The sequence below is a fragment of the Schistocerca piceifrons genome, chromosome 3 (genome assembly GCF_021461385.2).
Source record: "Schistocerca piceifrons isolate TAMUIC-IGC-003096 chromosome 3, iqSchPice1.1, whole genome shotgun sequence".
In the NCBI taxonomy this organism is placed as follows: Eukaryota; Metazoa; Arthropoda; class Insecta; order Orthoptera; family Acrididae; genus Schistocerca; species Schistocerca piceifrons.
In genome coordinates, this window is record NC_060140.1 from 571,520,453 (window position 1) to 571,548,426 (window position 27,974).

Consider the following 27,974-nt stretch of genomic DNA (forward strand, 5'->3'; position numbering starts at 1 on the left):
CCCCACCCACACTTACACACACACACACACACACACACCTCATGCACAAATGACCGGCAGCTCAGACTGGAAAGAACCACTGGGCCCAAGCTTCCTGCATTAGTGAAGTGATTACTTTAGCGGATATGATTTGCAATAACAGATGCTATCAAAGACTCGCTTGGGAATATTTCTAGTGACTACCTATAGCCTCTTACTTGTGATGCCATTCAGTCAGTCGAAGGTGTTGTCGAACAGCCAGAGGTGGTGGTCATGTGTGCAAAAATTGTGCTTGCTTTTGTGTGTGTGTGTGTGTGTGTGTGTGTGTGTGTGTGTGTGGGCGCGCGTGCGCACACAACTCAAGTCATCTTTATGGTGAGTAGCAATTCATATTTTCCCTTGTATTGTGGATATTCCAACTTGGAGTTTCCATTGTTTGATAAAAGTAATAAGACTTTATCGCGTGATGTACATTAGGCACAGTTTCAATGTGTAAGATGCAGAAACTCTCGTCAGGTAGTTTGCCCACTTTCACCTCTCACAAGTTGAGCATGTAGCGTAATTCACATTTACTAATACTAAAAATAATCACACAGAAGTGCTACACCGCTAGCATTTCTTATCTCGCAAGGATAGATCATGTAATTTACATATAAGACTTCCATATGAATCTCTGTGATGAGCAAGCGTTAGATGGATTGATGCTGTTGTGGTTTGGATTTTGTACATTTGCACACCTTTCACCTTGCAGTACAGTTTGTCTGCAGATTTTTTTCAGAGAGGATATTTTAGGTTCAAACATAGTAGGCACAATTTTAAGTGGCCCAGAATCCCACTAGCACAGCATAAATAAAAAATTTGAGTAATGAAATGTTTGCACTTAAATAAATCTAGTAGATTATTACTTGCTTAAAATTGTTGAGTGTGTTCTAAATTATTATTAGTGTGAAACCATGTTACAGTTTAATGATAATCATAGGTTTAGACAGTTTTGTTTAGAAACATCTATTCCAAAATGGGCACAGTAAATAGACTAAATTGCTTCATTGACATCAGAATGGAAAATATTATGTTTGTTTCAGTGTCTGAGAAATGTGAGAACTGAAGTATGTAAATCGCTGAGTATGAAGTTGGAAGAAGTTGAGCTGTCCATGGGGATGTCAGATGATTTTGAACATGCGGTAAGATGATTATACATATTAAATTTATTTAGAGTCATGTTGGAATTGAAGGGAGTGTTTCAATATTTGCTTCCATATAGCAAAATTTTCTACATATCACTGCAGTACAAGTTGGGTATCACATTTTTAAATTTATTGTATTTTGTCCTTTTATATACTTCCTTCATACTAAAGACACTGCAAAATGAAAATAGAAAAAATGAGATGGCAACTAAAATTTTCAGAAAATTAGTTCAATGAGACATTGAGTCTCACTGCGACTGTGAGCGTGTAGGCTGTGTATGTGGGAGGGGGGGGGGTGTCATTTGCACGAGTGTGTATGTATATGTTGCCTACTTTCGACAAAGGCCTTGTTGGTTAAAAGCTCACTTTCTGGCAATCTTTCTGTTGTGCCTGTCTATGACTCTGCATGGTTAGAAGTGAACAAGTCCAAAACATTCAGCAATTACAAACACTCCTTATGGAAAGAAAAAATGTGACAAGTGGTATGTAAAAAAAATATAGAAGGCCACTAAATATTTGAATGCACAATGTGTTTACTGTTTATCAAGTCAATGCATTTGTTGTTTATTAAGTGAATGAAATGACAAAGGCCTGTGTCTCATTATATAACTGCTAAACCTTCCAGGAAGTAATTGCTTCCTCAAAATATACTAAACTGAAAGTCCATCTCAAGTGATATGTTTGTTTTAAGATAATAAAGGTCTCTTGTTAGTAAGACTTAAAATTTAATCGATTTTCAACAAATAATTCCTGCATCAGTGAAATTTAAATAATATATTGCATTCTGCAACTACCTGTCCATATTAACCATCACTTATGCAAAGGCTACTGGCTTAAAGGATTAAATTTTTGAGGACTCACCTTCTGTGAAGAATCGGGCAACATATTACTTTCCCTCAAAAAATGACCATAACAAGAAAATTTGAAGAAATTCATAGTGATGGGTACTGACAATGTGCCCCATTGTTTGGGAATGGACTAGAAAGAGCAAATACATTGAATCTTAAAACCTTCCTTTTTTTTTCGTAAATACATAGAACATTAATACTACCCTAAGTATGAGGTGTGTTCAAAAGGGAACAGAACTTTTGAAATAGCGCGCCAACTAGCAGAGAAGGTGTGCTGTGGCTACTGAGCACACCTAGTGGCACGTTTAGTCAACAAACAGCCTACCATTTGTCTCGTGTCACTCGGACAAGTAGCAAGCGAACCACAGCCACTAAAGTAAGCATGTGTACAGCCTGCTCTTCTGATTAGTGCAATGAAGGAGCTTGAAGAATTGTGTGTGTGTGTGTGTGTGTGTGTGTGTGTGTGTGTGTGTGTGTGGTGCCACACCAATCCTCTTTAGGTAACTCATTGCCTTTCCCATATTTTACATATTTTTCCATCCAGGTACTTCCACTATTGATATGAATAGGACATCTGTATTATTGAACATCACCTGGCACAAGCTGCAGCTTGTCATTCTGATGGCTTCCAGGGATAACAAAAATTTGATTTTCAGTATTTCATATAGTTGACTGAATTTAAAAATTTAAAATTGTCATCTGCACTCATTAAGGTGATCTTATGTTAAATGTCTTAACACAGTAAGACAAATATTGCTGTTAGAAACTGTAACTTGCTGGCGTAAGTACCCAGACTATATTCATCCAGTATTTGAGAATGAAATCACTTAGGTACTCCCGGCAAACTTTGCACACAAGTTCAAGTGTATATGAATTTTTTTCTCACGAACACTGCCACAAAATGATGAAAGGAAAGAAATATATTGCTTGCTACATTTCACTCTTCATAGAGTAAAACTGCTGAATTGGGCATGACATTTTAATTTATTACTTCTTTACTACCAATTTCTAAATGTAGGAGCAAAATTATATCATTGTATGACTCGTAGTTCAGAAGATATGACATCATAAACATGGTGATCCGTGAAAAACAAGCTTTTGTGTAAAACTGAATGCAAATTACCCGGGCTGTAATTGCCCAGTGTTTGATAATGAGAGCACTTAATGACTTCCAACAAACTTTAAATACAGGGTGTATCAAAAAGAATCACCCAATTTGGCACATCTGTATTTCTGAAGCTAAACATATACAATGAATTTTGATTTTTGATCAGCAGGAAATTCCATTTCTTTCATACCCTTTCATAGGTGTTCAATATGCTCCCTTTGAGATGCATGGCATATGTCAATGTGGTATTCAAAGTGTTCCCACACTGCAGCAAGCATGTCTTGAGTTACGGCTTCCACAGCTGTTGTTATGTGATGTCTCAGTTCATTCATTATTGTTGGTAACGGAGGCTCATAAACTGTCTTTTACAAACCCCCCACAAGAAATAATCACGTTCAGTCAGATCTGGTGACCTTGGAGGCCAGTAATGTAAGGCTGAATCATTTGGTCCAATACGAGTAAGCCATTGTTCAGTAATCCTTTGATTTAAAAAGTACTGCACTTCCAGATGCCAGAGTGGCAGTGTCCCAGTCTGCTCATCATTCGAACCAGTCTCAGACTGTGGGAAAAGAAAGTTCTCAAGCATATCGGGATATGTGCTTCCTGCACAGTGTTCTCAGCAAAGAAAAATGGACTGTACTCATTTTCCCCTGAAACTGCAGACAACCCATTAAATTTTGGAGAGTCCCTTTCATGTTGTACAACCTCATGTGATTGTTCCATACCCCATATTCTCACATTACAATGGTTCACCTTTCCATTTAAATGGAATGTTGCCCCCATCACTAAACACTAAGCATGGAAGAAAACTCATCCTCCATCTTCATGAAGACCTGCTCCTGGTCCAGGGGTTAGAATAGGCTCGAGATATTCCTGCCTGTTCATTGTAAGAGGCGACTAAATGGAGTCTCACACTTCGGCCTTTATGTGATGGTCCCCTGTAGGGTTTGACATCCATTTTTCAAAATTTTCCCGAAGAGTGAGCCAATTGGGAAAGGGCGCCTTACATGGAGCATAGTGTCCATGCGCTGAGACCTCTCACATCCTTTGATGTGGATCTGCACTTCCACTCATTCTCCAGCTGTTGGGCGAGGTCACCCTCCTGGGTGTGTTTTCCTCCATCCTCTGTGCAGTATCACTTTCTGTGCTGTCGACAATAATGGACTTCTTAGCTTGTTTGCACCTGATATCCAGCACGGTAGCCAGTCTGTTGTGGGGCCACCATGTACCCTGTTGGTTGTAGCCCACTGACACACAGGGATCACTCTACTGATGCCTGCGCTGTTAACTCCCCATGTATGCCAAGGAGTAGATGCCCGTCACCCTGGGGCATTGGGACTCCCGGCAATGGCCATCCTGCCAGGTGGCCTGTGCTGCGGCTGAGAGGTGGCCGTGGGGAGGGCCCCTGGCCCGAGTGGGTGGCATCAGGGCAGATGACATGCCATGAAGTGTGGTACGTCACCTCTTGCTGGTGGTCGAGCACCAGCAGTCTCTAAGCGGTCAAGGTCTAACTTTAATGCTAAGAAATATGACCCCAAATCGTCTGTCGTCCCCCCCCCCCCCCTTTCCCTTCCCTGGCCACACCATGGGAGGAACATCAGGCTAAGAATGGCAGAAAAGCTTATTCACCCCAGTACCTCATCTGTAAGAGTTGATGGGTAATCTTTATTGTCAATGAACCCTCAGTTTTTTGTAGAACATTTAGAAGACAAGATTCGGGAGGTGGATGGCTTGTCCAAAATGTGGTCAGGGCCGGTCTTGATCAAAACAGCATTTTCTGCCCAGTCATGGGCACTACTTGCCTGTTACAAGATGGGGGATGTTTCTGTTTCCATGATGCCCCATAAGAGCTTAAATATGGTCCAGGGTATCATATTTCACAGACCTTCTTTTGCAATCTGATGAGCTGTGCGCCAATTTAGAGCGGCAAGGTGTCAGATGCATTTTACGCAACAAACTTCCAAACAGCTTCTGTAAAACGCCTTGCAAATTTAGTTTGAATCTGTATAATTGAAGTATTTTAGTATAAATGTAAAATATGATCCAAAGAAAAGGGACGACCTCCCCCCCCCCCCCCCCCCCGCACCACCACCACCACCACCACCACTTCACCTGCCCTGTGAACAATGACCAACTGCTACATATTTTTCTGTTTGCGTGAAGAGTAACTATGAATGATAATGCTTTTTGGGAATAAAACAATCTAGCTCCCATGTATAAGACAGCTTCAGATTTCTGGTTATTTACAAGTGAGTTGATGTGTGGAATACTTGATGTTAAACATGCAAGCAAGAAAACGTTTATAACAGGTTTGGAATTATACAGGGGGTATTGAAAAGCATCAATCAATTTTAAAAAATCATAACTATTATGTTGTTTGAGATGTGCATGAACAATGTACTCTTGGAAAGAGCAAACACTCGAGTTTTACATGGTTCCCACTAGGTAGCAGCAGTGTGCAGCCACTTCTGTTCTACTAAAAATGGCATCAGGACACCAGAAAATGTTTTGTGTTCTATGTTTTGCTCAGTGCGGGTCAGTAATAACTCTTCAGATTGACTTTTGTAGTAGGTATGGTGTGGATCTCCTACAGCACAAAGACGATGGCATGAACAATTCTGAGAAACAGATGATTGTGTGAAGGCAAATCATCGGGCTGTCGTCGAGTGTCTGACACAGATGTTGAATGCATCCATCATAGTTTCACAATGAGTCCGCAGAAATCCATTCGCCATGCAGATCGACAGCTCAAAGTACCCCCAATGTCCATCTGGTGTGTGTTATGTTGACATTTACCCATGAAATGATACAAAATTCAGCTACTGCCAGCTCTTCATGTAGGTGATTGGTTGGTTGGTTTAAAAGGGGGGTGGGGGACCAAACTGCGATGTCATCGGTCCCTCGTTCCAATTAAAATAATTCATGAAGGGTGGGAGTAAAATAATTGAGACATACAAAACACAGCTGGAAGAAAGGAGAAAACCACAAGAATGACAGAAGGGCAAAAAGCACTAAAACGGACAAGAAAACCACAGAGAGATGCAAGAAACATGTAGAAGAGAACAAAACAAGAGAGCAGATTACCATGGCTGGCTGACTATGAGAGTAAAAAGGAGAAGCCAGCCACTCTGTGTCACATTAAGAGCTCCACCCTAAAAGCACCTGGGTTGAGGACACACAGGGACAAAGGACATGCACTAAAACTCAGATCAAATGATAAAACCCACCCTCATGAATAAAACGTTTGCTGCTGTTGATGCATTGTTGCCAAACACCGATGGCAGGGTGCTGGGAAAATTAAAAGTCTGCCGCAGAGCGTCTAAAAATGGGCAGTCCAGCAAGAGGTGGACGACCGTCATTTGTGAGCCACAGCGACACTGAGTGGGTCCTCGCAATGGGGGAGGTAACCCGCTGGAGTGGCCGTGCGGTTCTAGGCGCTACAGTCTGAAACCGAGCGACCGCTACAGTCGCAGGTTCAAATCCTGCCTCGGGCATGGATGTGTGTGATGTCCTTAGGTTAGTTAGGTTTAATTAGTTCTAAGTTCTAGGCGACTGATGACCTCAGAAGTTAAGTCGCATAGTGCTCAGAGCCATTTGAACCATTTTTGAGGAGGTAACCATGCATTAGCCACGTATGGCCAATGCCGAGCTGGCAGAGGACAACTGATTCCCTGTGAGAGGACTGCATGGAAGACTTCCACACATTCGTAGTCTCTTTAATGACATGCAGTTTTTTGTGCGTACTGTTATGCCATTCCGTCTCCCAAAGTCGAAAAACCCTACGACGTAAGAAAGAACGCAGGTCAGTTTTGGAGTTGCCCATCTCCAAAGCGGTTTCCGTGTAGCCTGTCGGCAAGTTCGTTGCCTGGGATACCGACATGTCCTGGGGTCCACATAAACACTACTGAACGGCGGGACCTTTCCAGGGCTTAAATTGACTCCTGAATGGACACTGCCAAAGGATGGCGAGGGTAGCACTGGTAGATAGCTTCTAGGCTGCCCAAGGAGTCAGTACACAAGAGAAATGACCCGCCAGGGCATAGCCATCTGGCAAGAAATTTTGTTCAATATGTCCTCCATGAACATACTTAAAGCCTACGTGACCATCAGCCATAAAGCCGTCTGTGTAAACCATTTCATGGCCCCAGTACATGTCAAGAATTGAAAGGAAGTAATAGCGGAGAGCCTCAGGGTTAACGGAGTTCTTAGGGCCATGCGAAAGGTCAAGAATAATCTGCGGCCTAGGTGTACACCAGGGAGATGTATATGAATGGACTGAGAGGAGAGGTGGTAATGGGAAGGACTCCAGTTCAGACAGAAAGGACCGGACGCTAACCGCAATCATAAGCCCTGATGTGGGCCACCGATGCAGGAGATGAACCGCTGTGGTTGGGAAAAGGAGATGGTAATTCGGATGCACAGGAGAACTATGAATGTGTGCAACGTAACTGGCGAACAATTGTGCATGCCTAACCTTCAATGGAGGGACTCTAGCCTCCACCAGGACACTGGTCACCGGACTCGTTTTAAAAGCTCCCGTCGCTAGGCAAACGCCACAGTGGTGCACTGGGTCGAGTAAACGCAATGGTGAGGGTGTCGCTGAACCGTGAACCAGACTCCCATAGTCAAGGCGTGATTGAACAAGGGCTCTGTAGACCTGTGGCAGCGTAGAGTGATCTACACCCCAGTTGGTGTTGCTGAGGCAGTAGAGAGCATTGAGGTGTTGACAGCACTTCCCCTTAAGCTGACAAAGGTGAGGTAGCCAAGTCAATCGGGTGTCGAAAACCAGTCCTAAGAATCAATATGTCTCCACTAATGTGAGTGGATCGTCATTAAAGTAAAGTGTGGGTTCCGGATGAACGGTGTGACGTCGACAGAAATGCATGACACACGACTTTGCAGCTGAAAACTGGAAGCTGTGGGCTAGAGCCCATGACTGCGCCTTGTGGATGGCTCCCTCTGGAGGCGCTGCTCAGCAACAACAGTACTGGAGCAGCAGTATGAAATGCAGAAGTCGTCTGCATACAGAGAAGGTGAGATGGAAGGCCCGACAGCTGCTGCTAGACCGTTAATGGCCACTAAAAATACACACACACTCAATACAGGACCCTGCGGGATTCCATTCTCCTGGATATGGATGGAACTATGGAAGTCACTGACTTGGACACGGAAAGTATGGAGTGACAGGAAGTTTTGGATAAAACCAGGAGCAGCCCTTGGAGACGCCACTGATACCATGTGGCAAGGATAGAATGTCACCAGGGCGTGTTGTACGCTTTACGTAAGTCGAAAAAGACAGCAACCAGATGTTGGCATCTGGAAAAGGCTGTTCGGATGGCAGACTTGAGGGACACAAGATTATCAGTGGTAGAGTGACCCTGGCGGAAACCGCCCTGACGTGGAGGCAGTAGGCCATGTGACTCCAGGACCCAACCAAACTGCCGACACACCATACCAGCAGCTTACAAAAAAAGTTTTTGAGGCTGATGGGCCAGTAGCTATCCACATCAAGCAGGTTTTGACCGGGTTTGAGCACAGGAATGATTTTCTCTCTCACCATTGTGATGGAAAGATGCCATCGTACCAGATCTGGTTGAAGATAACAAGGAGATGTTGCTTGTAGTCAGACGAGAGATGTTTAATCATCTGACTGTGGATCCGATCCGGCCCACGAGCTGTGTCGGGGCAATGTGCAAGGGCACTGAGGAGCTCCCAAATGGGGTGTTATAGGGTTCACTGTGGTGTGTAGTGAACAAGAGGACTTTTCTTTCCATCCGCCGTTTGAGGGTGCAAAAGGCTGGGGGGTAGTTCTCCGATGCAGATGCTCGAGCATATTGTTCAGCAAAGTGCTCGGCAATCGTGTTTGCATCAGTAGATAACATGTCATTGATGTTAATGTCAGGGACACCTGTTGGGGTCTGGTACCCAAAAAGATGTCTGATCTTCATCCAGACTTGGGAAGGTGATGATGGCACCCAATGGTCAACACGTTCCTCTTCCAACACTCCTGTTTCTGTCGTTTTATACGCTGGTGAACGCGGGCGCATTAGAGCCTCTTAAAGGCTATTAGGTGCTCTAGGGAAAGGTGCTGTTTATGTCGCTGTAGAGCTCCCCGATGCTCTTTAATTGCCTCAGCGACTTCTGGTGACCACCAAGGGACTGTCTTTCGCCGGTGGCATCCTAAAGAACGATGGATCATGTTTTCTGCCGCAGAAACGATTGTTGTAGTTACCTACTCAATGGCAACATCAGTGGCACCATGTGGAGGAGATTTGGCGGTGACAGCAGAGGTGAAGGCTTCCCAGTCTGCCTTGCTTAACACCCATATGGGTATTTGTCTGTGGGCATGATGCTGGGGAAGTGACAGGAAGATGGGTAAGTGGTCACTACCACATAGGTCTTCATGTCTTCTCCATTGGATAGATGGGAGAAGGCCAGGACTGCAAACTGAGAGATCAATGGCCGAATAAATGACATGTGCCACACTGAAATGTGTGGGGGCACCTGTATTGAAGAGGCAGAGGTCGAGTTGTGACAGTAAATTTTAGACCTCCCTACCTTGGCCATTAAGCATGACACCACGCCACAAGCGGTTATGTGCGTTAAATCTACCAAAAGAATTTCCTACCTAGGGAATTGATCAATCAGTGCAGCCAATACATTCAGGGGTATTGCACCATCTGGAGGAAGATAAACATTGCAGACAGTTATTTCCTGCGTCGTCCTTAACCTGACAGTCACCGCTTCAAGAGGGATTTGAAGGGGCACAGGTTCACTGCATACTGAGTTCAGTCCACCAGACACTATTATAATTGCTACGGTTCCTGTAAAATTCCTTATAGCTGCAGAGGGCAGGGGTCCACATTGTCGGGAACCAGGTTTCCTGGAGGGCAGCACAGAAATCAGGTGTAAAGCTTAACAGTTGCCGTAGCTCAGCCAGATGGTAGAAAGAACTGCCGCAATTCCACTGCAGGATTACGTGATCGTGAGACTACTTTAAGACTAGTTTTTGATGAATCGATGAATAGGCGCCATTCAGATGAGTCATACTGCTTATCAAAGCAATGCAGGAGTCCTTCCACATCACTGCAAAAAACTAAATTTCCTTCTTTTGAGAAAAACTGGGTAAATTCTTTTTCTCAATGTCTGTACCATGAAAATGAGGTGCCAGATGATAAAAGGTTTTTTTACTAGATTATTGAGCTCACTTTGAGAAAATAGTTGAGGTCTTTCATCTTCGACTGAAGAAAAATCTGAGTTCGGTTCACCCTGAGGAGGTAATATAACCATCCTCCAACTCAGTCCGGTATTGATCTAAACTGGAAGGTGGCTGTGGGATTGGTATTTCAGAACTATGGAGCACTGGGCGTATAGCTGAGTCAAGGATAACGTATGCTTCTTTTGTTTTTTGAATTGAATCGCTTTACGTCAACCGAACAGAAGTAGCAGTCAGTGGTATGGTTTTTCTGCTCACGCCATATCATAGGAATTCCAAAAGAAAAATGCATTTTTCTTGCCCTTAAACCACAAACGAAGATCTTCTTCACATCTTCTGCACACCTTATGCGGGGCCCATGGTCTATCTCAATTACCAAGTTTTAATTTAAAGTAACCAAAATAAACTTTGCTCACAAAATCGCTTACCTCTGTTGACTTTTAACCATGTATTAACCACAGATATAACATAAACTGTTTGGAGAAATAACACAACTTCTTGTAGCCATGACTAGACAGATACAAATTGTCATTTGACTTGTCGCAACATGATAAAACTGAACAATAAGATTGTTTGCATTTGCTTCTGGTGTCCAGGAGTTCACGGTAAAACCTGCAAGTGGTAACAAAGAAAGGTTAACATTGAAAATTTTTTAAATTTAAGTTTATTTTATCAATTGCAATTGATATAATTTTTAATAATTATTAAATTAAAAAACCACATAGGTTTATTACTAATGAACATAAATACTGCAATATACAAAAACCCTATGTGATAGAATTTTTTTGAATATTTTTTCCTGTTGTTGGGAGGTCAAAATCTATAAGAAAATGTTAAAAAATCCTATGCAGTTTTTTAGTCGCAGACCTGTAATATCTGAATGGTGCAAAAAGTGGCAATTCTTGATGAATAAGGGAAAGTGTGAGGTCATCCACATGAGTATGAAAAGAAATGTTAAATATCAGAAATAATAGAAATTTAAAGGCTGCCAGTTAGATAAGATATCTGGGAAATAAAAATATGAATAACTTAAATTGTAACAAATACATAGATAATGTTGTGGGGAAGGCAAACCAAAGACTGCGTTTTATTGGCAGAACACTTACGATGATGCAACAGTTCTTCTAAAGAGATTGCCTGCATTGCACTTGTCCATTCCCTGCTAGAGCATTGCTGTGCAATATGTGATCCTTACCGGATGGGATTGACGAAAGGCATCGAAAAGGTACAAAGAAAGGTAGCTCGTTTTGTATTATCACGAAATAGGGGAGAGAGTATCATGTACATGATCAGCAAATTGGGGTTGCCGTCATTAAAATAGACATTTCTTGTTGTGGTGTGATCTTTTGACAAATTTATAGTCACCAACTTTCTCCTCCAAATGTGAAAAAAATGTTTTTGTCACCAGGTGACATAGGGAGAAATGATTCTCATAATAAAATAAGAGAAAGCTGAGCTTGTACAGAAAAATTTAAGTGTTCATTTTCCCAAGTGCTGTTAGAGAGTAGAATGGTAGAGAAATAGCCGGAAGGTGGTTTAAAGAATCCTCTACCAGGCACTTAAGTGTGATTTGCAGAGTAATGATGTAGGTATAGGACTAGACTAGAATGGAGACACCTTCAAAAAAATTATTAGTAGTAATGTGATGTTAGAGTATTGTATGTAAAGGGCTTGAGGAAATTCCTACATTTTATAAATCTCTCCATGAAGGTAGAGAAAAGACATCCTATTTGGGTAAAAGTGATAACTTTTTGAGATTAGTCAAATATGAGAGTTCTAAATTAATGTAGTGCAAAAATGCAAGACTTGCTACAGTATCATTACACTCTTAGCAAGTGAATTGCATTTCCACATGCCCTGTGACAATGAAAACAGACTTAAAATACATGTTACCTACACTGGCAAGCCATGGTTTCCTACTCTCTGCATGGTGAAGAAATGTTGATAGTCAATTAGATGAAGTGTTGCACGTACGAGTGCTCTGTATTAAAGTGTTCAAGCAAATAAAATTCACCCCCCCCCCCCCCCCCCCCCCCCGGTTTCCTGCAAAGAAAGTGCTTTTTTATCATTGATAAGTAATCTGTCAGTGACAAAACATACCAGTGAAGCAGTGTGTAGAGATTAATAATGATAAACCTAAGCTTGTGTATACAATAAATATGAATTTTAAAAGAAAAAGCTTTTCTGTTGTATGTCTAGCTCACTGCCATGGTGACTTGCATGCCATTGAATTGCTCCTGTACGTACATACACAAAAATATCAAAAATTTCATTAGAGACTTAAGGAACATGCCCAAAGCTGTGTAAATGAAATAACATGCAGTTGTTATGCTTTAGTGAAGCAGAAATTTAAAAAAGACTACAATAAAGCGAGTGAATTGAGGCAGTTCAATCAGCACAGTAGATTGCACTGATACTGTTGATAGTTATATTTATTTTATAGAATTACATTTGCAACACAGCTATTACTGTGGCCAGTGTCCAGTAAGGAACATAACTGGTAAGATATAAAAAAAAATTCTAGCAACTTTCAAGTATGCAGTTTGTGTGCTTACTTTTCTCAATTTTGGTAATGTTTTGAAGTGGATTGTACCTGTATTTCCCCTTCCTTAAGTGATCGCAACATTTACATCAACAAACACACTGACCATTGTTAAAGATTCACCATATAATGTATACCATGGAGTGCCCTCATTTCATTTGTACATTTTGCATATTTCAGAAGTGTTGTCTTACAGCATTTTAATTAGCATTATGTTCTGATGAACTTGTATTAACTTGATTTAATATTTCGATTGAACAAATACATTAAACTTTCTCCACATCAAACCTGCTTTCAAAAATATTTATCAGTATAGTCATCTTGATGTTTTTATATTTCTTTTCAATTTCAGATCGAGCTTGGTAGCACAAATGTTAGAGTGGGGAGTTCTATATTTGGTGCAAGACAGAAGAAAGATAGTAATTCTGACAAGAAAGACTTGGTGCAAGACTTTGCTGAAATGACACTTAGCAAAGCAGGAGGGAATTAACAATATTTTAACTGCTTTGAACATTAATTCAACAATGCGATATTAAACAGCCAAATTTCCACTGTGAAGTGTTGATACTATGCATTCTGAGTTTGCTGTCAGAAATCATTCTCTTCTGTTGCTTGCACATCATAACTAAAGTGTCAAGGTTTTTTTTCCCCGGCACTGTATGGATACACTTTTGTGGAATTATGGATTTTTTGTAAAAACTGTTACTTTATGAAGTGAAGTGCTAGGAATTTTGTGTTGATCAGAAATTGTATATACTTACAAGTTTTTTCATTGGGCTTTGCTGTTATTATCATGTCCATTTAGAGACATTGTAATTCTTGAAGATTTGTTTGCTTTGTTGGTACTGTTGATAAATGTTTTTCCTGTCAGTTACCACTAGTGGTTAATACTTGGTGGCTTGAAAGTTCCTGTGAAATCTGTAATGGATATTGTATGGAAGTCCAGTATAACTATTACTCTGTAAATAATAGTATCTGTAATTGTTGAGCATGTACTTCCCAGTAGTGTGTGTTTAACTGTAACTATGTAACCTATTCCTTTTCGTGACCTACTTGGAATTAAATTACCAAAAATTAATTTATTTCTTTCTTACTTATTTTTGATGAACCCTTTTACATCAAAATAGATGTTTGATAAATGCTGAAACTGTTAAGTAGAACAGATTTTGCTGTATTTCTTTTGAGGTTACATATGTAAGTTTCTGTATAAATTGAAACACATTCGCAGATTGCTCAAAAAGTTTGTTCAGTGATTGTTAGATCCACCAGGAAGACAACTTTCCAAACAACTTGCGTAATGTTTCAAATGCAGCAAATGGAATACTTCCCGTGGGTGTTTGACATCCAAAAAGTTACCAGACTGCATCCAGTGCAGTAACATTACTGTAATAGTGTATAATATAAGGGGGTTGTAGAGGAAATGCGCAATAGTGCACAGAAGTGGGCCACAAACCTAACAGCCAGTAGATTCATTCTGCTGATTTCATCGGGGAGGTCAGTGGAACTTCTTACGTAGTATGTTTGCTGATGTTATCTGTTTTTCATTATGGATGAGAGTAAAGAGGCTGACAGAAGTATTAAAATAACATATTACTTTACATTGCATAGCAACAGAAACAATAAATTTTTGGAAACATACTGTAATTAGATAAATAAAAATCTGCTTGTAGTTGGCAGCAGGAAAAATACACATATAAATCTAATTAAATTTACAAGCTTTTGGTGCTAGTGGGCCTTTCTTCTGGCAGAAGAGTTGATGGGGAAGGAAGAGCGGTGAAGGAAAAAGGCTGGTCGTTTAGGAAATGCAGAGTGTTCAGAAAAGTCACCCAGAACCCGGGGTCAGGGGAGACTTAATGGACAGGATGAGAAGGAAAGATTAATTGTTGGGATTCCACCAAATGAGATTTGAAAACCTGAGAGCTTAAAGGTGGAAGGTAGGGTAATAAGCAAGACTGGGATTACTGACAAAACAGTGTACAAGAGTTAATAAGAGCAGAAAGCTAAGAACGTTATGTGTTAGAGGTTAGGGGAGGGGGGGGGGGGGGGGTGAAAAATAGACATGTAAGAAAATGAAAGCTGCAGAAAACAGGAAGGGAGTGAAGAAAGGAATAGTTGCTATGAAGAAATGCTGAGACCAAAGAAATTAACATAAATTAAGGCCTGGTGAGTGGTGAGAACCGAGGACATGTTTTTAAATGCCAATTCCCACTTGCAGAGTACCAAGACAGTAGTGTCTGGGGGAAGAATCAAGATGGCATGTGTGATGAAACTGGCATCAAGGTCATGACTTGTCATGTTGTAGAGCATGGTATGCAGCAAGATATTATATTTTGCCAGTATACTCTCTCTGTTTATGCCCATTCATCCTAACTGATAAATTAGTGGTAGTCATGCTGATGTAAAAGGCCGAACAGTATTTATATAACAGCTTGTATACAATGTGTTGTTTCTCGAGTGGCTCTCCCTTTGATAGTACATGTTTTCTCAGTTACAGGGCTGGTATAGACAATGGTTGGAGGGTCAGCTACACACATCTGTTCACTTTAAACCTACTAAGAAACTGTAGATACATTCAACAGTCACCATTCTTTCCATGTCTAATGTTCCCTCCCATACAGCGTTGGCATTCGAGGCAAATATATTGGCTCAGATGCAGACACTTCACAGCAATACACCACCACTCTCACCTCAACCTTCAGTGGACGTAATTACCCCACAAGCTTAGTTAAAAAGCAGATTTCCTGGGTCACCACATCAAATCCTGGTATTGCTGTACACTCCAAAAAACAAAAACCAAAAAGAATGTAGGAGTGCACCCCTTGTCGCTCAATATTATCCTGGTCTTGAACGTATTAATCAGCTACTGTGACAATGCTATGCCTTCCAAAAATCATGCTTTGAGAAGAGGTCCATTCTCTCGGACATTTTGCCCACCATACATTGAACAGCTTTTGTTCGCCATTCCAATCTCCACAATATCCTTATCAGACACTACTCTCCTTCTGCACCCATCTCCCTACCATATGGCACCTTCCCTTGTGAACATTCCAAATGTAAGATTTGACCTGTGCACAATCTAACCATCAAATATACCAGCCCTGTAACTGGCAAATAATATACTATCAACGGTGGAGCCACCTGTGAAATGACACACCATATACCAGCTGTTGTGTAAACACTGTTCAGCCCTTTACATCAGCTTGACTACCACTAACTTATCATTTAGAGTGAATGGGCTTAGTTACAGAGAGTATAATGGCAACACACAATACTGTTGTAGAGCATGCTCTGCAACATGACAGTCATAATCTCGGAGCCTGTTTCATCACACATGCCGTCTGGATTCTTCCCCCAGACACCTGTTTCTCAGAACTCTGCAGGTGGGAACTAGTGCTACAAACTGTTCTTGGTTCTTATCACCCATAATTTAATTTCCTTGGTCTCAGCGTTTTTTTTTCACAGTAACTGTGCCTTTCTCCACTCACTCTTAGTTTTCTTTGTATTTCATTTTCTGAGATGTCTATTTTTCTCAAACCCCCTCCCACATCTGCCAAATGCAATGATTTTAGGTTTTCGCTCTTATTAACTCATGGATGATAAGCTCTCAGGTTTTCAAATTTCGTCCAGTACAGTTCCCAACAATGTCTTACTTTCTCACCCTGTCAGGTAAATTTCCGTTTAGCTGGGGTTCTGGGCAACTTCTACAAACTCTCCCAATTTCCTAAACCACCAGTCCTTTACTTTCACCCCTCTTTCTTCCCCTTCTACCAGGAGGATCTGAATGCTAGCAAATTCAAATACATTTATTTGTGTGTTCTCCTGCAACCACTTGCTGAGTAAAATTTTTATCCATCCAGTTACTTGACAGTGTATGTATCATAAACAATGCAGTATATATGTAGTAGGGTTGAATTTGTAAACATAGAAATTTTAACATTTTCTTGAAAACTATATTTAAAATATCATAATTCATGTATTTATCACACAATCTATACTGTGTTTATGCTGTAGCCCGTCTTAGAGGATGTAAGTTTTCGAATGTACCCAAGTAGACAGACATGATAGGATGTAAGCTTTATGGCTCAACCACACAGTCATTGGATTCATATTGTGCCTTGCAAACAGTTTCGGGGTACTATTAAGCATTATCTGGTGAAATGGAGCATAAATGTAAGGAGACAATGGTGAAAGAGAGAAATGTTGTAATTAATCTCCGCAAACAGCACTCCCCTTCCCAGAAATTGCCAGTGCATTCAACAGAAGAAAAACATTCATCATTCAGCACTTCAGACTTATGTGAATAGGCAGAGATGTGATGCTCCTTCTAAACTTACTACTAGAGACAGGAGGCAAACAGGAAAAATAGCAGAATCCAAGGGTGATGGCTTCTGAGACTATAGGAAGCCTCGAACAATATTCTGACACTTGTTCACACAAGAACAGGTGAATGGGTTTTAAATAGTGCCAGTTACAATTCCTAGGTTCCTTGGAAACCATACGTCAGTTTTGTGAATCAGAAAAAAGTCTAGAATTTGCTAATCTGTATTTGGTGAAGCAATCAGAATTCAGATATCATGATCTCTGTTTGGACAAAGTTAATTCTGCTTGTACAAGGGAAATGGACATGTTACAATGTGAAGGCTACCAAATACAGCATGGGAACCTAACATAACTACAGAAAACATAGAGGCAATACTGTGATGGTATTGTGTTGTATAGTTCCATCAGGTGTTGGAGAAACTGGTAATCATAGATAGGACCTTGGACAAGTGTGAAAACAATTTTAAAAAGAGCGCAGAGAGGTTGAGGTTAGGAAATGATTATTACTTCCAGGTGGAGAATGATCCAAAGCATACTGCTGAAATTGTGAGGCTTCAAATTGTGTACAGTACTCCTCACACTTTGAAGACATCACCCCAGTCCCTATATTTAAATCCTGCAGAGAACACCCATAATGGACTCGCAGATCGTGTTAGCAAACATAACATCAGAGTGGAGAAATAAGTGCTCTGCCGTCACCAAAAACATGTATGTCAGTGTTCAAAAGACAGTAATTCATAAAAGGGATGGTTACTAAATAATAACTGTTATTTGTTGGCATAGCTGGACACAAGACTGTTAATCATTAATTAACAAAGTTAACTTTTTGAGTAGCAGATTGTTTGTTGAGCCAGATGTAAACATACTACTTTTATTCTTTCTGGTTTCAGTTACTTTGCATGAATTTATATTGGGGGGAGTGTCAAGAACAGATTGCTTTGCCATCAGCATGAACTAGGCTATCAGTCATTTCACACCTTAGTCTAACCACTCAGAAATAAGCCTAACCGATGTTGTTATATCACTAGACTATCTACTTTCTTCCAAATTCTGGATGATACTATTTAGTTTATAATGTTATGGCTCTGTACTATTTTGCTGAGCTGAAAGATTTCCGTAATCTTCTATTTGCTTCGTCTGAAAACTGCTGCAGTGTTGGCTGCTTTTGCCAACTGTGGATAACCCTGAGTCACACAGTGATCAGAACTACATTTATCTAAGAGTTGGAAGTTCGTGGTGTTGTGACACAGGATCTTATTTTTCAGATGCACTTTAGTTTTGTTTCTTGTGTCATACTAAGCACCTACTAGCTCACTTCCATTTAATTACCATAACATTTTGTATGATCTCAATAATTGTGTTCTGCTCTTTAATATTGCAAATGTAATATCATTCAAACTATTCCAGAACTGTATAATCCTACGTTTTTCCAGGAGACCTCTTAAAAATCTTAAAGTTATTATCTATAAAGTACTTTCAGAATTTATTTATGGAAACCAATTTAGTTGCTCCAGTTTACCTTTAAAGCTAATTCAGCTAACATTGGCGGCAGAGACATTACTTTTTGACAGCACTGTCAATGGATCCTAAATTATTGTATGCCATCTAAAACGAGAGAAATCATTAAATTACTAGAACTGTTGTTTCGTGCAGCACGCTCATCTTGGACGTAGGGCACCCACAATCGTTATCAACGTGATAAAATAGCATACAAGTAGAGTTGCTGTGTAACCAAATAATTAAATTTTTTGCTATACATCTCAGGTATTGATACTCATTATGAATTAATAGTTTTGGACAAATGACACATGTATAGAATTAATTAACATCAGCGTAATATGAAATTTGTGCAAATTATTACACACGCAGTTCGTTTTGTGATCAGTAGATACATCCATCACTTTATCAAACTGCCTTTCGAGGTATATCCAGTGTTGGACAAGTAGATGCTGCTGGCAGGAGTTACTTAAACATCTTCAATGTGTGTTAAATAGTCCAATAACAATTTAATTAATATTGTATGTTTCATATGTGACGCACAACTGAAAATATCTTTCAAGTATTGCATATCAATTTATCTTCTGATAGAAGTTTTTAGATTGATTAAATGAAAAAAGCATGTGAAACAGTCTGTTTTACATAATGATTATTGATATTCCTGTAGTAGCTCACCTGAAGTTTTTCCACTTATTCTCTCTCTCTCTCTCTCTCTCTCTCTCTCTCTCTCTCTCTCTCTCTCTCTCTCTCTCTCTCTCTTCCTCTCTTCTCTTTTCCCTCTTCCCTCCTCCTCTTATTCTTCTTATTGTGTCCTACTGATCTGGACATATCAAGAAATTTTATTTAGATGTTTTGTTTATTGGTTAACACAAAGATGCCTAGCCTTTTCATGCCCTGTAACACGCTGAGGGGCCATTTGGCCCCTACTACACAGAAATGATTCGAATTATTATTTCAAAATTGTATTCATGTATTATGCTTTAATGCCTTGTTAGATTTATATACCATTTAAGATAAAGAATTGTGAATAAAATTCAACAGAAGACAAATATCATTATTAAAAAATAAACAAATAGCACTGAAACCTGTAAAACCCAAACAAGAGTAAGCAAGTCAGGGGGTTTACTTTGTTTGAAATGCAAAGAAAAATTTATTTATTTATGTTAAAAGCAGTATTAGCTAGTTCATACTTGTACACAATTGCATTCAGTTTTCTCTGTGCACTTTTTTGAAAGGGGTCTTCTTACAATTGGAGACTTTATAAGAACTTGAGATACACTATTTTGTCTTCATTTACATCATTTTCATAATTGTCTGTGGTCCTACAAAGTGAGTGACTCTTCATATTCTCTATGCATAGTTCTCCTGCAAGTTGCCAAATAAAATTATTCTTTTGAACTTCTTCCCTGTAACAGCTCCGATTACTACATACGTATTTATTCCAACCAGATCAAGAATATTGTACGAGGAGCGTACTGTCCATCTTCTTGAGGAGACCTTGACTAATTACTACCTTGCCCATATGTCTACAATGTCAACCCCAAACTTTGTCTTGTTGTAATAAATTAGTTTTGCAGCTTTTCTCATTTATAGTAACCCTTGGATGAAGGGAACTCATCACCAACACATTTCCTTGATAGAGCATCAACGAAATATTATCAGGTTTTAAAATTTTTGTCTAATACAGATGGGCCTTAAGTGATCTCAGAGATTAGGATTTTTCTTACTGTACTTACTCTTCCTACAAAGAAGGTTGACTTTTCTTTCAGTTTCTTGGTAAGATTTGATTTGGGAGGGGGGGGGGGGGGGTTATAGAGCAATTACCTGTAGTAATGTTTGTGCTTTTGGTTAGAAATGGTACCATAAGACTCATCACTGTGTAATCTGAAAATCTTTCATTTGTATCGTGCAATATCTTTACCAAGATAAGGGGAACCATTAGGAATATATTTGCTATCAACATCAGCAACTGACCAGTACATTTGTCCACCCTTGTCAGGCTCTGAAGTCATGAAATGTTTTACTGGGGAGGAGTTGCTCATCTATAGTTACAAGAAGTCTGTGTGTGTAGCAAATGCAGTTTTCTATGCATTTCTTCCAAACAGCAGAAACCAATGCAAAATTATCAGTCTGTAAACATACAGTGCATGTAGACCTCTTGGCGAACCTCAAGAATCTCAGAATTTTACAGTGTCTACTTCTACTCGTGGTTTCCATACAAAATGGTAGGACCCAGGAGTGTGACCAGAAGATGTGGAGGTCTCTACTTCTGTAACCATCCACACTGTCCATGGCTCATGGTCTAGCGGCTAGCATTGCTGCCTCTGGGTCCCAGGTTAGATTCCTGACCAGGCTGGGGATTTCCTCTGCCTGGGGACTGGGTGTTTGTGTTATCATCATCATTCGCGACAATGGCTAGATTGGACTGTGTACAAATTGGGACTTTGTACGGGTGCTGATGACCGCTCAGTTGAGTGCCCTACAAACAAAACATCATCAACCATCCACACCACAAGGGTAACTAACTGCAATAAAATGCATCTATTTCTTCTGTGGTCAGCTGTCATTTCCTAGTAGTATGTGAGCCTCTGTTGTAGTACATTTCAAAATTTGTTTGATTATCTAGTTGTATATGAACAAGTGCCAAGCACTTGATACTCCATTCATACAATAGTACAAACAAAGATTGATGATTGCGTTATAAGTAAAATAGATGAATTTTGAGAGCGCATGAAGAAAACATACGGCATACCAGCAAAGTACTACCTTAAAGGGGTCAATATGACCACTATGGACATTAAAGATGAATTCTGCAAGAAATCATCAGTTGCGCAAAATGCGCTATTTTTGAATGTAATGAAAGTACATCCCAAATTATAAAACTCATAAAAGGAAATGTTGCCCAAATCATTCTGTGATACATAGCTACCACTTAAAAACACAAAAGGGTTATTTTGACCCCTCTGTGTGTTCTAGTGGTATGTAGCCAGTTGTTTTCCCTGCATGATTCATCTCCTTTTTCAGTAACCAATTTTAAATCATACGTAAAAAAAAAAAAAAAAAAAAAAAAAAAAAAAAAAAAAAAAAGTTTGATGGGACATTTTACTAGTTGTTGTCGTTGTTGTTGTTGTTGTTGTTTTCTTCAGTCCTGAGACTGGTTTGATGCAGCTCTCCATGCTACTCTATCCTGTGCAAGCTTCATCATCTCCCAGTACTTACTGCAACTTAAATCCTTCTGAATCTGCTTAGTGTATTCATCTTTTGGTCTCCCTCTACGATTTTTACCCTCCAAAGCTAAATTTGTGATCCCTTGATGCCTCAGAATGTGTCCTACCAACCGGTCCCTTCTTCTAGTCAAGTTGTGCCACAAACTCCTCTTCTCCCCTATTCTATTCAATACTTCATCATTAGTTATGTGATCTACCCACCTAATCTTCAGCATTATTCTGTAGCACCACATTTCAAGAGCTATTCTCTTCTTGTCCGAAATATTTATCGTCCATGTTTCACTTCCATACATGGCTACACTCCATACAAATACTTTCAGAAACGACTTCCTGACACTTAAATCTATACTTGATGTTCAGAAATTTCTCTTCTTCAAAAACACTTTCCTTGCCATTGCCAGTCTACATTTTATATCGTCTCTACTTCGACCATCATCAGTTATTTTGCTTTCCAAATAGCAAAACTCCTTTACTACTTTAAGTGTCTCATTTCCTAATCTAATTCCCTCAGCAGCACCTGACTTAATTCAACTACATTCCATTGTCCTCGTTTTGCTTTTGTTGATGTTCATCTTATATCCTCCTTTCAAGACACTGTCCATTCCGTTCAACTGCTCCTCCAAGTCCTTTGCTGTATCTGACAGAATTACAATATCACCGGCGAACCTCAAAGTTTTTATTTCTTCTCCATGCATTTTAATACCTGCTCCGAATTTTTCTTTTGTTTCCTTTACTGCTTGCTCAATATATTGGAGTTATTATATTCTTCTTGAAGTCTGAGCGCATTTCACCTGTCTCATACATCTTGCTCACCAGATGGTAGAGTTTTGTCAGGACTGGCTCTCCCAAGGCCGTCAGTAGTTCTAATGGAATGTTGTCTACTCCTGGGGCCTTGTTTCGACTCAGGTCTTTCACTGTTCTGCCAAACTTTTCACACGGTATAATATCTCCCGTTTAATCTTCATTTGCATCCTCTTCCATTTCCATAATATTGTCCTGAAGTACATTGCCCTTGTATAGACCCTCTATATACTCCTTCCACCTTTCTGCTTTCCCTTCTTTGCTTAGAACTGGGTTTCCATCTGAGCTCTTGATATTCATACAAGTGGCTTTCTTTTCTCCAAAGGTCTCTTTAATTTTCCTGTAGGCAATTTTACTAATATTGAAATGAATAATATATACGCATTTCAGTTTTCTCCATCTGCACTTTTGTATTCCCAAACTAGAATGTTTTGAAACCATTCCCATGTTCTGTTGTTTGTGTAGGATAATGGAGGTCATTGGGCAAATGGAGTTGTATCAGTAAGGCGTAAGTAGAGCTTCGATAAAGTTCATTTCCCCAGCTTTAGCTTGTTCATAAGTGCTGCCAATCCCTGTGTATTGAAAGCACCATTTGTTGAAAAACCGTTTAGAGAGATTTCTGACTTTTCCACCAACACTGTGAGATAAGTTCACACTTGAATAAAATGCGATCAGTGTCAATGAATAACTTGAAGGAGGGGACGGCACCCCCCCCCCCCCCCCCTCCACACACACACACACACACACACACACACACACACACACACACACACGTGCGCACGCACAAAATAGCAACATTTAATTTGGAAAAAGCAGCGTAGACATCCTTTACTTGGTATTAAAGTTTGGTGATTTGCCAGGAAAGATGCAGAGAAATTAATTTACCTGATGTAGGGAATTCTAAGACACTTAACAATTCAGGAAGATTTGCTGTGAACTAAATTGTCACAGTATACAAAAGCAAGCAGCACCTAGAATTGTTGCAATGTTTGTTTGTTTGTCTGTCTGTGGATGCCATTGGTGTGCTTGCTGAATCATTGGTATTATCCAGGGCTCCTTTGGCTGCGAGGTCAAATTTCCATTGCTTAATTGTTAGTGTAACATGCATACCAGACTTACACATACAGCTATGACTTGCTCACTCACGTAAAAGCGTAGGAAAGGTATTGATTTTGTTAAAATTTGAATATGGAAATACACACATCAAAAAAATTTTGCATCACCGAGCGTTCCGGAACTTGTACAGAAAATTGGAATAGAGATAAACATAAACATCATTTCTGCCCTTTTTATTGTTCATGAAAACCACACATTGCATGTTGTACCACCACACAGCGAGACCATCAGAGGTGGTGGTCCAGATTGCTGTACATACCAGTACCTCTAAGACCCAGTAGCAAGTCCTCTTGCATTGATGCATGCCTGTATTCGTCATGGCATACTCTCGACAAGTTCATCAAGGCACTGTTGGTCCAGATTGTCCCACTCCTCAATGGCAATGATTCCTCAGAGTGGTTGGTGGGTCACGTCGTCCATAAACAACAGCCCTTTCCAATCCATCCAAGGCATGTTCGATAGCGTTCATGCCTGGAGAACGTGCTGACCACTTCAGTCGAGCAATGTCGTTATCCCGAAGGAAGTCATTCACAAGACGTTCATGGTGGGGGTGCGAATTGTCATCCATGAAGACAAATGCCTCACCAATACACTGCTGATATGGTTGCACTATCAGTTGGAGGATGGTATTCACATATGGTACAACCATTATGGCACCTTCCATGACCACCAGCGGTGTACGTCGGCCTCACATAATGCCACTCCAAAACAGCAGGGAACCTCCACCTTGCTTCACTCCCTGGAGAGTGTGTACAAGGCATTCAGCCTGACCGGGTAGCCTCCGAACACATCTCTGACGATTGTCTGGTTGAAGGCATATGTGACATTCGTCGGTGAAGAGTACATTATGCCAATCCTGAGCAGTCCATTCGGAATGTTGTTGGGCCCATCTGTACCACGTTGCATGATGTCATGGTTGCAAAGATGGACCTCACCACAGACGTTGGGAGTGAAGTTGTGCATCATACAGTCTATTGCACACAGTTTGAGTCATAACACAACGTCCTGTGGGTGCACGAAAAGTGTTATTCAATATGGTGGTGTTGCTGTGAGGTTTCCTCCAAGCCATGACCCATAGGTAGTGGTCATCCACTGCAGTAGTAGCCCTTGGGCGGCCTGAGTGATGCATGTCATCAACAGTTCCTGTCTCTCTGTATCTCCTCCATGTCTGAACATCGTCACTTTGGTTCATTTCCATTGTTGAGAGCCCTTCCTGGTACAAAGAAACAATGCGGATGCGATCGAACTGTGGTATTGACCATCTAGGCATGGTTGAACTACAGACAACACAAGCTGTGTACCTGCTTCCTGGTGGAATGACTGGAACTGATCGGCTGTCAGACCCCCCTCTGTCTCATAGATGCTGCTCATGCATGGTTGTTTACATCTTTGGGCAGGTTTAGTGACATCTCTGAACAGTCAAAGGGATTGTGTCTGTGAGACATATCCACAGTCAATGTCTATCTTCAGGAGTTCTGGGAACTGGCATGATACAAAACTTTTTTTGATGTGTATATTTGAAGGTGCATACTTCAAGTGTTTCGTGAGATTCTCCAGAATAACATGTTCTACTATTATTCTTTTAGATTGATGAAAGATTCTTGTCTAAGTAGAAAATTTATTTTAGATAGTTTGTAGGTAGTGAACACTCAACTGTGCACACTTTCTTGAAGTGAAGTGTGCAGAAGTGGTGAATAAAGCGCACATACAGGACTTCTGCAAAGTATGATGATGATTGAGAATCTTCACAAGATGTAAAGAGGTCGCTTATAATTTGGTGTAACAGCATTTTGGATGGCAGATAGAAAGGAGCACTGCACAATTTGAATGCCCAAGAAAACGACTGAAATGTTTCAAGTCTGATATGTAAGTTGACTCAATGTACTCTTTGAGGTCATGCCATAAGATTCACTTGATATATGTTGCTTGAGGTAGTGTGAGATCTGTTCACCCAAATATATAGTCATTGTATTTGAGCAACAGAATACAGAAGACCTCTTCCAAAGGTTACATCATTTCATAGTTAATTGACATAGTTGTGAGCTCTCTTACAGCCCTCGATCTCCTGCAGACTGTAAAGAAGTCAACACGGTATAATTAATGGAAGTGAAGATCAGGTCCACAGCTTCAAGAGGACACCACAAAGTGACCATCAGGACTGAGTAATGTAACTTTTATTAGGAACAACATCGATTTGACAGATTGATTGAAAAGTAAGAATTTAGTGACAACTCATAACTAGAGAATCACACATTGTCCAATTCGTGTGGCAACTGTAACAGGATGCAGACGAGAGGCACTAACATACGTGTTTCAACAGAAAACAAAAAGGGATTTTAAGAAATTATGGAAAAATATGATGATACCTACACACACACACACTCTCTCTCTCTCTCTCTCTCTCTCTCTCTCTCTCTCTCTCTCTCTCTCTCGCTGGTGACAAGTTGTGGGATATCTTGTCTACTGTGTCAGACCTTTTGCCCCCACATAATGCTGCAGCTTGATGTGGCACGGACTCAACAAGTTGGAAGTCCCCTGTAGAAATATTGAACCATGCTGCCTCTATAGCCAGTGAAAGTTTTGCTGATGCAGATTTTGTGCACAAACCGACTTCTTGATTGTGTTCTGTAAATGTGTTTGATGTGATTCACCTTGGATGATATGGGTGGCCAAATCATCTAATCACGAACAACTGTGGCCTGGTGACATGGCACATTATCATCCACAAAAATTCTATAGTAGTTTGGGAACAGAGGAAGTCCACGAATGGCTGCAAATGGTCTCCAGGCAGCGGAACATAGGCATTTCCAGTCAGTGCTCAGTTTAGTTGGACCAGAGGACCCAGTCTATTCCATGTGAACTCAGCTCAGCTCACAGCATTACAGAGCTACCACCAGCTTGCATAATGCTTGTTGACAACTTCATGGAGTCTGCACCACAATCAAACCCTACCATCAGCTCTTACCAACTTAAATTGGGATCATCTGACCAAGCAAAGGCTTTCCAGTCATCTAGGGTTGATCCGATATGCTCATGAGCCCGTGAGACATGCTACAGGCAACGTTGTGCTGTTAGGAAAGGCACTCGCATTGGTCGTATCTTGCTATAGGCCATTAACGCCAAAGTTCACTGCACTGTCCTAATGGATATGGTGGTTGTACATCCTACATTGATTTCTGTAGCTATTTCTCGCAGTGATGCTACTGCTCTCGGTCATTAAGTGAAGGCAGTCAGCCACTGTGTTTTGTGTGGTGAGAGGTAACATCTGAAATTTGATATTGTCAGCAGACTCTTGACACTGTGGATCTTGGAATATTGACTTCCCTAACGATTTCAGAAATGACGTGCCCCATGCATTTAGCTCCAAGTACCATCCCGCGTTCAATTTCTGTTAATTCCCATTGTGCGGCCATAAACAAATTGGAAACCATATCACCTGAGTACGAAAGCTCCACTGTGCACTGCCCCTATACCTTCCAGGTCTATACACCCTTTGGACAACCAGAAAATCCAGGACAAAACTGGAAAATAGCTGGGAATCTTCAAGGATCCCAGTAATTTTTCATTATTTTAGTTTTCAGAATTTGTCTTTAGCCCACTGCTGCAGAATAACACTGCAGCAGTTAAACATAAATGAGAGAATAACGCCAAAATAAAACTTTAGTTGCGAAGAAAATGCACTATTTCCAACAATAAACACAGTGCACATACAAACATCTACCAACAGCAAAATATGTCAAAGGCTTTAAGATCAAGACCAAGCAATGCTTTGTAACAGCAAAGTGCTTCTGTTGGTTGTGATGTCACAAACTGTTTACGTTTCTAACAGATTGCTGAAAAATATTGTGAATGGTGGTTTGAGAAGTACTACTAAAAAAAAGTTGCTTTTAAGCAAGATGAATTATGTAATATGTGGTGAATTTCTTAAATTGTGGAGTGTTTGATTCTTTTAAAGCTTACCACTTTGAGGATCATCCACGTGGAAAAATTTCATGGCCAGAAGATGAGCCACTTCTGTCACCATTTAAAATTTTACTGGCATATTTGTGTTTGATATTTTTTAAAAGATAACACATGTTAAAAACGACCTATCTTTAAGGTTTTTCATATTTACAGTGAAACCTCTTTATAACATT

General features: G+C 40.3%; 1 protein-coding gene across 1 annotated transcript in view; it reads left to right on the forward strand.

The window, feature by feature from the left end:
- The window catches only part of LOC124787626 (pyridoxal phosphate homeostasis protein), a 70,115-nt gene extending 56,160 nt beyond the window's left edge, over window positions 1–13,955 (forward strand). The window contains exons 6-7 of the mRNA XM_047254387.1: window positions 1,062–1,160; window positions 13,230–13,955. Of these exons, the coding sequence (XP_047110343.1) occupies window positions 1,062–1,160; window positions 13,230–13,367 (237 nt within the window). The 3' untranslated portion in view covers window positions 13,368–13,955. The remainder of the gene's footprint in view (window positions 1–1,061; window positions 1,161–13,229) is intronic.
- The last annotated feature ends 14,019 nt before the right edge of the window (window positions 13,956–27,974 follow it).